Genomic DNA, 15049 nt, shown 5'->3' with positions numbered 1-15049 from the left:
TTACACTGAGCATGTTTGCTGCGGCTCGAGCGTGATTGTTCCCAGCGCTGGTCTAGTTTTTCCTCTTAACTTGATTTTCTCAAACACTGGTGTATTTGCATTCATCTTACGTCGTCACAAACAAGTTACTTTTTTTCTTCCTGAACAAAATGGTAATGGTAAATGGACTGTATTTATATAGCGCTTTTCATAGACCCAATGGCCACCAAAGCACTTTACATTTGCCTCACATTCACTCACCGACGGTGGTGTAAGCCATGCAAGGCACCATCCAGCTCATCAAGAGCAGCTGGGGTTAGGTGTCTTGCTCATGAACACCTCGATAATTGGTCAGTTGGAACCGGAGATTGAACCACCAACCTTTCGGTTTGTAGACAAACTATGAACCACTGAGCCACTGCTGTCCCAAGTGCGCACCTGAGTCCCTGTTGCCTTTACATTCATGCAAGTCACTGCACAGTTCAAGTGCAACCAAACTCAGACTACCTCCTCCAGGTTGTCTCGGGTTTAGGACCTCAGTGCGCCCCCAGGTCCACATTATTGCTTTCAAATTAGCAATTTTTCATGTGAACAGTTCCCCGTTCTGAACTAACTTCCAGTGTAAAAACAACCTTAGTTTAATTTGAGCTCCAATTTAAACATCTTATGTTTTCCTCAAAGCATTGTTCATCCCCTGCTGTAGACCTCAACACGGTGCCCACGCATACCTATAGCTATAATTTAAAAAGGGTGATTTAGTTCATTAATGCAGTTTCTCTTCAGAGGTTTAGTTTCTGCCCTCATATTCACAAAACATCAGTATATTATACTCACTGTGTAAAACATTTAACAGTTCACCACAATATTGTTCTGGCCAATAATAAGCTACTCCCAGAAGAAAAGTTGACATAACCAGCCTGAGTTTCTAGCTGTGTGACATTTAGAAGCAGGTAAAAGTGAAATCGATGATACCGTAATAATCAATGTGCAAAGTGGCGGCGCTTTCAAGTACTGATACAGCAATCTCTGTGAAAGCTTGCACAGACTACACTTTAAGCAATTTGTTTAATGTCTTGCAACTTTGTGGTCACAATTTTCATCCATCTAAAAGTAATGAGTAGCAATTATTTAAGTGGAATTTCTGTAAACAGTCCTGACTATAGAGAATATCAAGTTTACTTGATGCTAAGTGCCTCTCAAATATCTTTTAAGGATTTTATACCATGCACCTTGCACGCTTTGGTGAATCCAGTGTTTGTTTGCTTCCTCTGAAGAGCTCATTGTAGCAGCTTTAGTACTTGGTAAACACTCCTTCCATTGCACACTGATTTATGGAAGTTGCATAGCAGTCCGCCATTCAAATAGCATGCATGCAAAATGCACAGGTTCTGAAATTAACACCCGCCAAGCGCCAAATGCGGGTAGATTTTCCATTTGGTGAGTAAATCTCAAAAGGGATCCGTCCCACTGGTGGGTGAACGTTCATAACGAAATAAATAACCTAATAAAATGTTTATTACAGTTGAATTTTGTAATGTTATAAAATATCGGGCATAATGGCTACGGACATGAGAGTTGTTGTGTTTGTGAGATGTGAATTGAGAACCGGTTCTAAGTTTTAAGAACCCTCAAAGAACAAAAGCGTTTAAGCACAAGCAGTGCAAATGTAGTTATACACTTGAGTCAGAGCATCTTTAAAAATATTCTTGTTTGCCCTAACCCGACCGACCCTGTCAATTTAGGACTGACCCAATTATTATTATTATTGTTTTTTCCCCTTTCAGTCCAACCAACTCTAAATGTAATGTAACAGTTAAAACTTCAAGTGGCGATGAGGTCTTAATGTATGGAAGGGTCTTTAAAAAGGTCTTAAAAGGTATTACATTTAATTCCATGATTTCTTTATTCCCTGAACTAATAAAAACACGCAAACAGCATTCTCAAGGGAGAACAGCACTTATTACTATTCTTTCTGTATTTATGTTCAGAATTCAAACATGCACAATTCAATCTATAGCTGTAAAAAGATATTTTGCTTTTTTTTTTTTTTTTTTGGGAACCAGAATCTCACTGAAGAGGCGTTCACATTGGCAAACATGCTGGTGCTTTGAGAGCGTCCTCCATTATGTTTATGCTCCTCAGAAGCTGCTCAAATCAATAAGTAATCCAAAAGAGAGAGAGAGCGCTCAGACAGTCTGGGTTGGATGCCAGCTTGATGACGGAAAATTGAATAAGCAGAATGCTCCTGTGCCTGTACTAGAGGGGTTATTTTAGGAACTTGCAAACGATTCGATCAATCTTTTCCAGTCTGTGAAAAATGTAAGGAAAAAGGGTAGAGGGTTGTGCTTTGTGTGTGCACTTTTAAGATGCTCAGGCACTGACATGGATTAATACACTGAGATATGCTGCATAACTGTAAAGCTGTTGAATAAAGAAAACATTCTGTTACAGCGGGAGGCTTGTCAGATAGAGATGGGGATAGAGTCGGCGTTGTATTTCATCCAAAATTAATGGTGCTCTTTCCGGATTGCTCCTGTTCAGCTACGCTGTTTATTCAGAAAAAGACTCAGACTATTTAACATTGAAATGCTTACAGACCTTGACTGGTGCAATTATGCTTTCAAATCAAGCAGTAAATAAGTCTTAGGTTGTGCTAGGGGTGGGCGCTATACCAGTATCAACATGACTACCTGTATTATGTTGTACCATGATATGGATTTGCAATACCGAGAATACCGTTGGATATTCGAATTAAATTTTTAATTATATTGTTTTGTTAAATTTGGTTACTCTTTACAACTTTGAACACTAGACCTACTAATGATGATACAAAATCGAGGCTGAACTGAACGTTTAACCTTTTCCTCAGTGTCCAATTTGCGTGAAGCACAGGCATTGATAATCAAAAACCGAGAGCATGGTAACAGTCCAGTGTTTCCCACACATAGACTAATTTGTGGTGGGTGCTAGGCTAGCTTAGCCCATTCCAGCAATCACTCATGCCCAGCCCACTTTGAGAGTCCTATAGGTGAACACGTTACAATTAACTGCATTCATTTCTGCATACAGAATCTGCAAGATGTTCATCATTTAATAAATACATAAAAGGAATAGCTCAGCCCTTGTTATTCTGAACACATCCTACGATTTCTTGCACAAGGTAGCGACGCTTTTCTGACATCCACACACACGTCTAGCACAGTATGTCCAACTGTGAGGCGCTGATCCTGCCATGTGTGTTCACATCAGAACAGACGTTGATGGATAAGGTCATCAGATGACAGGAGACAAAGAAGCACATACGGTTTTACTCTACCAGAGATGCTTCTCCAGGGTTTCCGTGGATCCTTAAGTCTTAAATTAGATTTTTTTTAAATTTAAGGCCATAAAAAGTCTTATTACATTTTAGATTTTCTTACATTTTCAATGCCAATTTGACTTGCACAATTAAATGTAATTAGCAGACTTTTTTCTATTTATTCATTCTTTGTGGATTTGCTTGTTCGTGACATTTCACGTCACATTTGCGGCAGCATTATCTGTCTCCTGCACGTGAAACAAGAGGAGAGAAGCAAGTTGGTAAATGTCAGTACAATTGTAAGTTCATTCATTGTGCGTAATGGTGTGCAATGTGTACTGTCTATTCTGATATTGCAATCATTGCTTTAATGATATACGAGGCACATCGCTTTTGTCTCTCGTGCTTTCTCGCGTGATGTGTGCAGTTATAGGTATGTTCCCTAATGAGTTTGTCTTTTATTATATGATATGTTATACAATATCACATTGCAAGAGGGCTGTTTTCCCATGCACAGTTGCAAATGTGATATTAATTTTTATATAACAGTTAAATGAATAATAAATGAACATTTGAGTTGTATTTTAAAAACAATATTGTTGGTTTTCCTTCTATTTCACTGAGAATTTCAAAATGAAACCATAGCAGAGACTCAATGCAACAGACAGCCATGAATTTATTTATTTATAAATTTTTTTCTGAATGTAGTGCTTACATGAACTTGAGAACAAGTGATCAGTTGATGTGCTTTTTTTACATTGCTAAGAAAATTACTGCTCCCCCCTGTGAGAGATTTGAGACCGGTGCGTCTCACACGTGTCTCTCATCGGTAATCACGCCACCGGCCTCGTGCTGTTCTCCCACGGCCCTCAGCCTCGTCCTGCTCGCCACAGTGAACGTAATGAATGATGACTGTAGAACGCAAAGCCGAAGCCAAAACTTACCGGAAAAGTTAAAGAAATTGTTAAAATAGTCCAAGTGACTACATTGGCTCAGTCTTAAGTTCATCAAGCAATGAGAATACTTTTTTGTGCGCAAAAATAACGACTTTATTCAACTATTCATTTCCTTCTCTGTTGTCCTCGAGTTAGTTCACGCCGTGTAACTGCGAATCGCTTCTAGGTTGTACGTCCCGCGCATCACACATGAAAGTGTGCTTACATGTGACGTACAACCCAGAAGCGCTGCGCAGTTTCACTATGTGAAATATCTCGATGCCCACAGAGAAGGAAATGAATAGTTAATAGTCTTTTTTTTTTTTTTTTTTTTTCACCTATTCTTGTCGATCCATGACATAATTTTGATTTCTTACGTACGTGCTTGTACTGTGTTTTGTTCACCATTTGTTTGGGGACGCTGACAAAGCCTCGACCTGAAAGCACTGTCATGATGCCCACAGAGACAGGGAGAGGTTGTTCTTAATGGTACTTTAATTAATAATGGATGCAGCATGGCAGAGCTCCTAAGATTTACCTGCAAGAGATTGCGGTGCTTCACAAGTGCATCAACCTGGATAAAAACAACTTCCACAGTCAGCAGCAGGTCCTGCTGAATACCACATCAGGTCCCATCTTACAGAAGCAGCACCTATGGAAAATGGTTGCTTCATATTTATATTATGCTTCATATCTGCTGATATGTAATCATATTTACTAATTTATGCATTGTCCCTAAACCTTATTTGTTCTCGCGTGTCAAGCAAGCATGGTTGACCTTCTGTGTTTGCAATATTTGATAATAAATAAAACTATTCATTTCATTATGGGAAGCATTTCTTTTATTTCTTTTGTACTCTAACATGTCATTGAGGTTCAATGTTTTTGGACCCCATTGACTTTCATTGTTTTTGTTGCACAAAATTGCTGTTAGTTTTCTAAACGATCAGACATTCTGTATGGGTTTTGCTTGATGGGCGAAATGGTACGATTGCTAAAACGCCTGTTGAAGGAGGGATCTGTGCTATATCTAAAGACCAGAACAGAGTCTTGTTGGTGGGCGATTTGATTTGGGTCCACCAATCAATGGCTTCACATCCACCCAGAATGCCCTATCAACTGCTTAGCAACCACCCACAACACCGTAGCATTATGGTGGTCAACTTTTGCATACACTCATGGGTCACTTTTTTAAATTTTTTTTTTATTTTAATTTTTTTTTAGCATAGGCCTTTGGTTTCAAAATATAAAGCTACTAGGGTATATGCAAGTATAATGTATTCAGTAGCATCAAGCAGTTCAGTTCTCTTGGATGTGGCTGCTGTGACTGTCTGGAGTGTGTGTATTTTGTTTCTGGTAGGCTGTGCATGACACTCTGTATGTCTGCATGTGCTCTGTGGGTTTTCTCAAGAGACGACCTTGAGGGTGTCCTCTCCTTGTGATATGGGAGGGGCAAGCTGTGGGAAGGGAAATGTGATCAGGGCACCAATGACTCTTCCGCTTGATGGGTAAAACGTTGAGATGTTAAACGTCGTTAGTTTTTCTCAAACCTTCAGATAACTACAATTGAAGCGATGATGGTGCTTGTGATAAAACATCACGCTACTGCTGTCATTTATAATAGATTACTTAATGAGGAGAGCTATTAGTCTGAGTGTTTTAATGAGTTCTTCTGACTGAAAAAATGTTGGCAGTAGATTTAAGCTGTTTTTGATGCATTTGGTGTTGCTTTGAAGGATAATAATATGGGTGGAAAAGTCTGTCTTGCATTACCCCTTAGGGGTCTTAGGTGTTTTTGGGGTCCTTGATGTTTTGACATGCCCTGACATTTGTGCTTTTTCAGTTGCTTATAAATATATTAATGGCAGAGGTGTCATTACACTCTTTTCAGCACAAACATATGTGAGCAACATGTTTGTATTTTTGAGAGAATGTTTATGCATGGTTATTGAAAAAATTTAAAGTTTTTGAAATAAGGCTACAAAACGTGTCCATAAGACTTTTGACTAATGTTGTCGCCTAGAGCAACAGTTTTCAATAGGTGAGGCGCACCTCCCCTTGGGGGCGCCAAAGAGCGACAGGAGGCATGATGCGCAAAGAAAAAATAACTTTTTGCAGCTCTATTAATATGGGCTGTGAAGGAAAAAAAATGTTTGGGAAATTTTGTTTTGTCAATTGATTTCACCTACCAGTTCACAGAGAGGCAGAAAGGATGCCATGTTTATTTTCTTTATTTTAAAAAAGTTCAATATTTTGTTTTGATTGTAAATGCACACATAAAGTAGACATTTTAGTTTTTTCATATTTAAGTCTATAGGACCATAAATGTCTATTTTGCTGCTTTGTGAAAAAAATCGAGCAAAACCCTGGGCCCAGATATATATATATATATTTTCTGGGTATATATGACCCAGAATATCATGGACACTTGCCATCCCAAAGATCCACTCATGTTGTCTGCAGAAAATGTAGTTGAATAACATTTGTAATTAAAAAAAATAATATATATATTTTTTTTTTTATAAAAAATTTACGTTTGTGCGTACAATGGTCCTCATTCAAAAAACTTTAGTACAGTCGGAGTAATTTGCAAATAAGACGGATCTTCCCATTAACTCTCCTCCGGATTTACAAACGCTTTGTGAACCTCATATTTAGTAGGCTAGTTAAATGTGTGAATGGTAATGAATTCCAATCATTCATAAATGGGGTGCGTGTCAAGTTTTTTAGGTAATGTAATCTTTTTTTAAACTAGTAAACTATCATTATGGAACCGGTATCAGAGTCAAGGTATCGCTCAACACCGTGGAATCATCGTGGCAACTTGGATATGGTTGTCACCATCAGTAGACCAAAAGTGCTTTAGAGAGATTTAATTTGCTTTAGAGGGACGGATGCCTTTATAGATTATGGCATGACGTTGATTAGTTTTGGTAGTGTGGCCCTGAAAGGGAGCATCTTGTGCCATTGTGAATTATTTGACCTACAGGGCTGCCGGGGTCACAAACAGGGCTGCTATGACAGAATGTACTGACGTGTGACCTACCCAGGCCATGTGTTTGTGAGGTTTTGATGTTTAGTGATTTTGCTCTAACAGGCCTTGGAGGCACATAAACGATATGGATTTAAGCTCTGTCTACTGCATTTGTGGTAAAATGTTGATTATCACAGAAAATGATTTTGGACTCAAGATTTTGCACTCCCTTTCTTATTGTTAAACATAAAATCATGCTTACAGTGAGATCCATATTCAACCCAGTACTAGGTTTAGCAAGCGAGGCATCCCACTAGCAAAGCTCAATTCTGGATGCATCACTGAATAGGCTCTCTTACTAGATACTGCATGCTATCATGTATCCGCAATTTTCTTTCCTATTTTAAAATTGAGCTTTACCCATGGCTGTTTTGTGTCAGTGTGTGTGAAATAATAAATGCAGTCCCATGCACTGGTGACCAGGTGTACTACATACAATGTATTTTTCTTGCATTGATTTAGGATGTCGGTAGGCATCATTTATATTCTGTTGCCCACACATTCCAATCATCCTTTGGACTTTCATGGAAAGTGACTACTTGTGCAAAAGTGACTTTTCTTTCTCATTTCCAATGCAGCCATCCTCGAGTTCCCCATGGATGTGTTCACCAACAGACAGCGTACACAAGGAGCTGTTCTGCTACACATATTTGCGGTAGGCAACCTTTGTGTGTGGACGTCAATCTACATCTAGCCTTGCTCACCAGTTGACCTTGTCATCTAGGATAAATGGTGCATGTCTGACAATTTTATGACAAATATAAATAGTTTGTCAGCTTTTTTCGTCATTTGTGACTGGTCATGAGTTTGCCAATATGAGTTCACAACACTGAGGCCACCCTGTCAACAACTGCTTCTAGAACATGAGATCACTTAAATTATTTCTGCACATCAACCCCATTATGGTGCTCATTATCTCATTCTTGTCTTTCTTTAATGGGTTTATTGTGGTTTCTGCTTTCCATTTCAGGCTTTATATATGTTTCTGGCCCTTGCTATTGTCTGTGATGACTACTTTGTGACCTCTTTAGAAAAGATCTGTGAGGTAAGAATAAATGAACAGTGGTAATGAGCTTTTACCCGTTCTTCTAAACCCAAAATGCTTTAATGCTGAATTTTAGTTCAGGTTATAGTCATATTTAGCTCTATTGGGTATAAGTCAGGACGGTTGGTTTGTGGTATGTTGACTGTGTGCTGTGCTTTAGCCATCAAAGCATCCCTTTGTAAAAAAAAATCACCAAATTACTGTACAACTTCTCATGCGTAATCCTCTAAAATCTGTTATTAAAGATGAGTTATTTTGCTGTTTTATTTTTTGAATGTCAATTACTCTGCATTTAGTGTCAAAATACCCCTAAGAAATATGTCTGATCAGTGACATGACCCTAATTATACAGTGTTCCTAAAGGAATAGTTTACTAAAAAATAAATGTGTTGTTTATTTACTCCCTTCATGTAGTTAGGAACCTGTTATTTTTGTGGTAGAACAGAGTAATTTTGGAAGATTTTTTATGGACATCTTTTCAATGACTAACAAGGAATTGTTTGTGCAACCCACTGACAGTTTTGCACATCTCTAGAGTTTATTTAGACCTTTTAATTATGGCCTTCGCACATCCTCTGCTTGAATTTGTATGTTCCCCCCCATCTATTAGAAACTGCACCTGAGTGAAGATGTAGCAGGAGCGACCTTCATGGCAGCTGGAAGCTCCGCCCCAGAACTGTTTGCCTCTATAATTGGTGAGCCACACGCACAGGTGCTTGTTTATGCATTAGTCATGTGACAACAGTTACTGTGGATTAGAACCCTCTTGTTTTCTGCAGGTGTGTTTATTACACATGGAGATGTGGGGGTGGGTACCATAGTGGGCTCAGCTGTGTTCAACATCCTGTGCATCATCGGTGTGTGTGGGATTTTTGCTGGGCAGGTGAGCAGGTTTTTTTTAGCTCTATATTACAGCTTCCCTCCTTCGGAGCTTCTGCAACTCTTGACCTTTTCGTGTTTTCATCTGAGCATTGCACTGTGAAAATTACTCTCTAGACTGGCTGTTGTTTTTTCTCTCATTCTCATTTCAAAGAGTGGAATTTTTGAAAGCGAATGTTTAAAAATAAATCAGTCTAAGAGTTAAGAGTTTGACCAAAATAAATACAAGGTTTAAAAAAGTACATTGCTGTTTTTTTTTGTTTTTTTTTTGAGAAATTAAGGCTTGGGGGCAAGTTGCATAAACAGCTATTATGTCAAGACTGTCTTAAGAAGTAGTATGACCAATGAGCAGTTATTCAGGGGTAACTTTTGTTAGGGTCTTACTTTTGTCAAATTAAATCATTATATGTTTTTATGTTACTGACTTAAAGTAATGAACTGTCTTAATGGAAAACATTGATGATTAGCCTAATGCCTTGTTCACACTACACAACTTTACGGGGGCAGATCGCTGAGCTGTTTAGACTACATTTAGACTTGCTCTGGAGTCTTGAAGTCGTTGTGGTGTTCACACTACGTGACACTATGTAAATGATCTGCAACAGGGGGTTACACACTACACGAGCTGACAACTGTCACCCAACAACGCTCTCGACTCTCGACTCTATTATAATATAATATGGGTGAAAGGATGGATAAGCACACGCGGGTAGCAGACATGTTTATAGACCATTTTGCAAGATGTAAACAACACTGGTCCAGAAGCCCTTCCTGTTTATTTTTTTTAACACTACACAAAAGCTGGGATAAAATACAACCGACAGAACATGTAAAACTGAATCAAAAAGTTAAACAACATCTTTTAGATGTTTTCTTTACATGTGAAATAAAGAAAACGGTTACAAACTGAAACAGGAAGTGTTTCTGGACCAGTGTTGTTTACATCTAGCAAAATGGTCTATAATGAAAAAGCAGCTGCCTGCTTGTGTTGTCGTTTGCCATCGATAGTTACAAATACAAAAAGCTTGTGTGATGTGATAAGCTGATCATTGGCTGTTGCTCGTTTCGACACGTGACACCAAAGGCCATCAAGTCAGCTCCAGATGTTTAGCATGCTAGATATTTTTGCAAGCGATTATAGTGTGAACTAGGCATACCTTGTAAGGCGAGTTTTAGCAGTTTTTGCAATCGGCCCCTGCTGGTTTCACAGACATGGCTTAGACTAAGCCAAGGACTAGGCCTTTGTTAAATTAGGACGTTTAAGTAGCTTTTATAAATGACATGATGTTCATCTCGAGACAAAACAATGCCCTTAAATATTTTGAGATATGTCGGTGTAAGCTGCTTTCAGTTAAGACAGCTCAAACATGCATTTTAGTCTGGGACTAGGCTTAAGCCTGCTCTGTGAAACCGGGCATAAACTTTGTTGTTGCATGTGGCAAACTTGAAGGTACAGTAGACCTGACACAAAAAAATAAAATATGTTGTTTTTGTTGACTTCTGTTTACAAAACTCTTCTCATTTCCAATTAGGTTGTTTATCTCACAAAGTATGCTGTATTCCGAGATTCGACCTACTACATTTTTTCTGTGGTTGCCCTTATTGCAGTAAGTGTCAATTTAATGAGATCGGTCAATTGAATGGTGCAATAGAGTAGGTTCTGGAAGTAAAAATCCCATTAACTTTCTCATCAGAGAAACTGAGATAATTAGCAATAATGCATAACACTTTCAGGACAAATATACTATGAGCTCTGAGGTTGTAAAACAATGGCTTATAAGCCTTTATGAAGAAACTGGAAGTGATGTTTGCTGCCATTTGTTAGTGTTTTTATATGGGCCAGTAACCACTCAGAACATCTATCGAAGATGCTGTTAAAGAGTTAGTTCACCCAAAAATGTACATTTGTGTCATTCCAAACCCATAAGGCTTTCGTTCATCTTCAGAGCATAAATAAAGAACTTTGAAATCGCAGACCTTTCTGTCCCTCCTTTGACAGCTACGCAACTACCACTTTGATGCTAAAAAGTTCATAATGAGATTGTAAAACTAATCCATATGAATTGAGTGGTTTAGTCCAAGTTTTCTGAAGAAACACGATTGCTTTATATGATGAACCAATTGATGAACTGATGCCATAATATGAACCGATGAACCTATGCCATAATATATTAATATGGAAAAACTACATAATGAATAGAACAATGTGCACTGAATTATGCTGCCACTCCATGATTACTTACAGACTGTATATTTCTTTCAGTTTATTTATGATGACAAGATTTTGTGGTAAGTGAACCTGTTTGAGTATACCTTATCTTGACTGATTGATGGCAGAGATCTGATTGGCTTCCTCCTCTCTCTCTGCAGGTGGGAGAGTCTGGTACTGATTCTCATGTATGTTGGCTACATCGTCATCATGAAGTGAGTTCTTCTTTTTGTCTACTCATTTAAACAGAGTCTTTATTTTAATTAAAACATTTAGCCTTCAAATATTTTTTTCTTTTATAATTTGCGCATTAATTTTTAACTGTTTAAATAACTAAAGAATTGTTTTATCGAAGTACTTTGTGGTATTGAAATTTAATTTAAGGTCACAATGTTAATTTTTTTAACATTTTTTTATTGTGTATGGGTGAAATCCAATTGTTTCAACAAGAATCCTTGCGATTGGTAGTTCCGTGTAAGGGTGAATGATTTCCTCATGCTGATTTTGCAATGGTTCAAGTTGGTCATCCGACATGTTGACCAACAGGAAGTTTGGCTTGGTTTAAGAGTGATTTCTGTGCGAGTTGTGCTTCATATATTGCTGCACTATCAATAGATAATATACTGTAAAATCTCACTGTTTTACACCTTTGGAGTTTTTGTTTAAATCGGTTTCTGTGTGTGTGTGTTTTTTTTTTTTTAAGGTTTAACACTAGCATTCAAAACTACTTTGCGGGGACGGAAGGCAAAGGTGTCGTCAATGGTAACGCGGTCAGCAGCGAGATGGAGGATGGTAATGAATGTTATAGGCAGTTTTGGGATGATGCATCATGGCCACTCCTCAGCCCAGGTAAGGGTAACTAGACAGGCTTCCTCATGGGAGAGCAACTAACCCTCTGCTGCTTGCAACAAAGTCGGATCTTGTTCTCTTTAAATTCCACTCTAATATCTGTATGTCTTCTGTTTGTAAAACCTATGCCAAAAGCACTTAACGAATGCGTAGCCATCTGACATCTCTTATGAGAGACTGACACTTTGCTTCCTTGCTGAATATCTGCGGTGCGCTTTCTGTTTCAGAGCACAGTGTCCTGTAGTGCAGCTCTAACCGGTGTGCTGCGTGGCGGTCTGTCACCCCCCTGCTGAAGCCTGTCTGTTTAGCCTTACTAAATCTGCCCTGGCTCCTGTCTCATCTTGCAGTGTGTGTGTGTGTGTGTCTGTCTGTCTCTTATTCCCAGTACCAGTGATGCATCCTTCCATTCTTTTTACAAAATGGTATCTATCACTGTGCCTGGATAATAAGATTTATATTCATTTCATCGAGTTTTTTGTTTGTTTGTTTTTTTTAAGATATCTTCTAAGGACAAAGGCAAGTGAAATATAGATATGGTACTGTCAACATTATATCAGAATTGAGGATGTTTCTGGTCTTATTGTGCACAATTTATCAGAGCATGTAGTTCCAAAGAAAAGAAAGTTGTCTTCATAATCTTTGATCGAAATGTAATAATTGCTCTGCTTCTAAAACGACTTTGCTTTTTGATTGATGTCACCAATATATATATATATATATATAGGCCTGATATTTATATGGGCAAAAAGATGAAATTCTAAAAGCGTGTAGGTAAATAAATGAAATATTTATAACAGTATAGCAGACTACTTGTATAAAATGCACATAAATATAAGTTGTAAATGATCTCTTGGTAAGATGATATGTCCGGCTTGTTACAGCAGGATGGATTTGCTGTCAATGTTTTTATCATACATCAGCTGGATATAATCGTTCTGAAGGTTATTCAAATTATATTATTTCTAATATTATGTCATTATAGTTATAAATGTGGAGTGAACTCTGCTATTCTTTAATATCGAGAAATATTTTTTGAACTGTATCTTCATAGTTATCGTCCTTGGTGTGTATCAAATGATACAGTAGGCTTTATAGGGTTAAATTTCACACAGTAGTCAATAGCGACATATTGCGACACCCTAACAACAATGAAGTCTTATGGTATGAAATTGGGATGGGACAATCTGTTTGAACAAAAAAAATGGCAGAAACGAGTGTTTGAGAAACGCTGAAAGTATATCTTTGGTCATTGTGTGTCTTTGTTGATGGTGTATTGGCAGTAGAGCTCTTCCTGTGATGTCCATCTGTAATCTGGAGGATGGTTGAGATTTCATTTCATGTCGTTATTCTATGTGTTAATGGTTTCTGACAGTATACTGAGGGGCTCAGAGGTAGGCCTACAGTCTATATCACAGCAGGAATCAGTCTCTCACTGACAGACAGGCCTTTAGATTTTTGAAATCTGTGACATCTTTTTTTCTTTTGGGAGTTTAGGTTTATGGTCACCAAATACTGTACATTTTGTGTGTTTTGGGCATGTGTACCAAATGTTTTTTTTTTTTCTTCCGTGTCCGCAGTAAAGCCCAGTAAAACATACTCTAGGGGCTCTGTTGTGATGGTGGATGAGATGATAAATTCAAGCCCTCCACATTATCGGTTTCCCGAGGCCGGCCTCAGGGTCATGATCACCAACCACTTTGGACCCAAGACGCGTCTCCGCATGGCAAGCCGACTTATCATCAATGAGGTAAGAAAACTCACCTGCTGAGTGAACATCTCTGAGAAGATAAGCTAATAATCCTAAGAAGTCTTGGGGTTACGATGATTTTAACACTGTAATGGAAACTGAGTACCCGAAGCCCATTTTAAAAGGATAGTTCACAAAAAAAGTCCTCGTGTTTGAAACCTGAATAAAATTTTTCTGTAGAACACAAAAGAAGATATTCTGGAGGGAAAAATTTAAGTTTTGTTTTGGACCCCATTGAGTTTCATTATATAGACAAAAAAAAACCAGTTCTTCAAAAAAGAAAAAAAGAAAGTCATACAGGTTTAGAACAGCATGAGTGGAACACAATACATTTCATGCCATTTAAATTCGTCCATCTTACTTATTGTAGCTTTTTCAAGCATCATCTTTTATAATAGGTTTGTAATAGTGTAACTCTGGCAACCCAGAGACTGGATTATAAACCAGAGTTGTGAATAGCTTATGCTCCCGTCTTTGTTGGTTAACTCAGCACTGTGGAGATCTCTCATCAGGTAGCCCAGTTCTGGGTGTGAGGCTGATTAAACTGTTTCTATAAATATCCACATGCTGGCATTCAAAGAATTGTTAGAAATTCAAACCCCTGATACAAAGACTGCTGAGGAATTTGATAGAGACATGTCAGCTACTTCAGAAAGAAATGAGCTGTGAATGGTGTTAAACTGAATGTTATGGACACAAGGTTGTCACTGTAACATTTTAATGGACAGATCACCCAGAAAATGGGGGGAAAATCTGCTATTTACTTTTGTTTTGTTTTCTAACCCACGTGTTTTAGAAAAATAGCATCATGCTGGCTGTGAAAAACTATTCCTTCAAAGTATATCAATTAAAAAAAAAGTGAGATTGTGAGGGTGGGTAAGAGTGAACTTTTTGTTCAGTTTTTGCTCATTATACATGCAGCAGCAGCGGCTAGGGAAGATGGCCAATGGGGGGGACGAAGTGCTGGTGGCTGACCAGAGAGCTGACACCATGGAAAATGGCAACGTAGCAGAGGACAAACTCTCTGAGGTGCTGGAGAGTGAGATGTCATCTCCTTTCAGCTTGCCTGGTGAG

At 38.3% G+C, this 15049-nt stretch overlaps 1 protein-coding gene across 4 annotated transcripts in view; it reads left to right on the top strand.

The window, feature by feature from the left end:
* Positions 1-15049, top strand: part of slc24a4a (solute carrier family 24 member 4a) — a 29320-nt gene that overhangs the window by 8531 nt on the left and 5740 nt on the right. Inside the window, exons 3-12 of one of the 4 annotated variants that reach the window (XM_039667189.2) lie at positions 7825-7901; positions 8217-8291; positions 8902-8986; positions 9071-9174; positions 10703-10777; positions 11434-11459; positions 11541-11594; positions 12083-12228; positions 13806-13975; positions 14900-15044. In XM_039667189.2, the coding sequence (XP_039523123.1) occupies positions 7825-7901; positions 8217-8291; positions 8902-8986; positions 9071-9174; positions 10703-10777; positions 11434-11459; positions 11541-11594; positions 12083-12228; positions 13806-13975; positions 14900-15044 (957 nt within the window). Of the gene's footprint in view, positions 1-7824; positions 7902-8216; positions 8292-8901; positions 8987-9070; positions 9175-10702; positions 10778-11433; positions 11460-11540; positions 11595-12082; positions 12229-13805; positions 13976-14896; positions 15045-15049 lie in introns of all 4 variants that reach the window. The other 3 variants (XM_089120516.1, XM_039667197.2, XM_039667181.2) reach the window with 3 other exon arrangements.

Source organism: Pimephales promelas, chromosome 15 (assembly GCF_988280905.1).
Source record: "Pimephales promelas chromosome 15, fPimPro1.hap1.1, whole genome shotgun sequence".
Taxonomy (NCBI): domain Eukaryota; kingdom Metazoa; phylum Chordata; class Actinopteri; order Cypriniformes; family Leuciscidae; genus Pimephales; species Pimephales promelas.
Note: the sequence above shows the minus strand (reverse complement) of the source record. Positions and strands in the feature narration are given on the sequence as shown.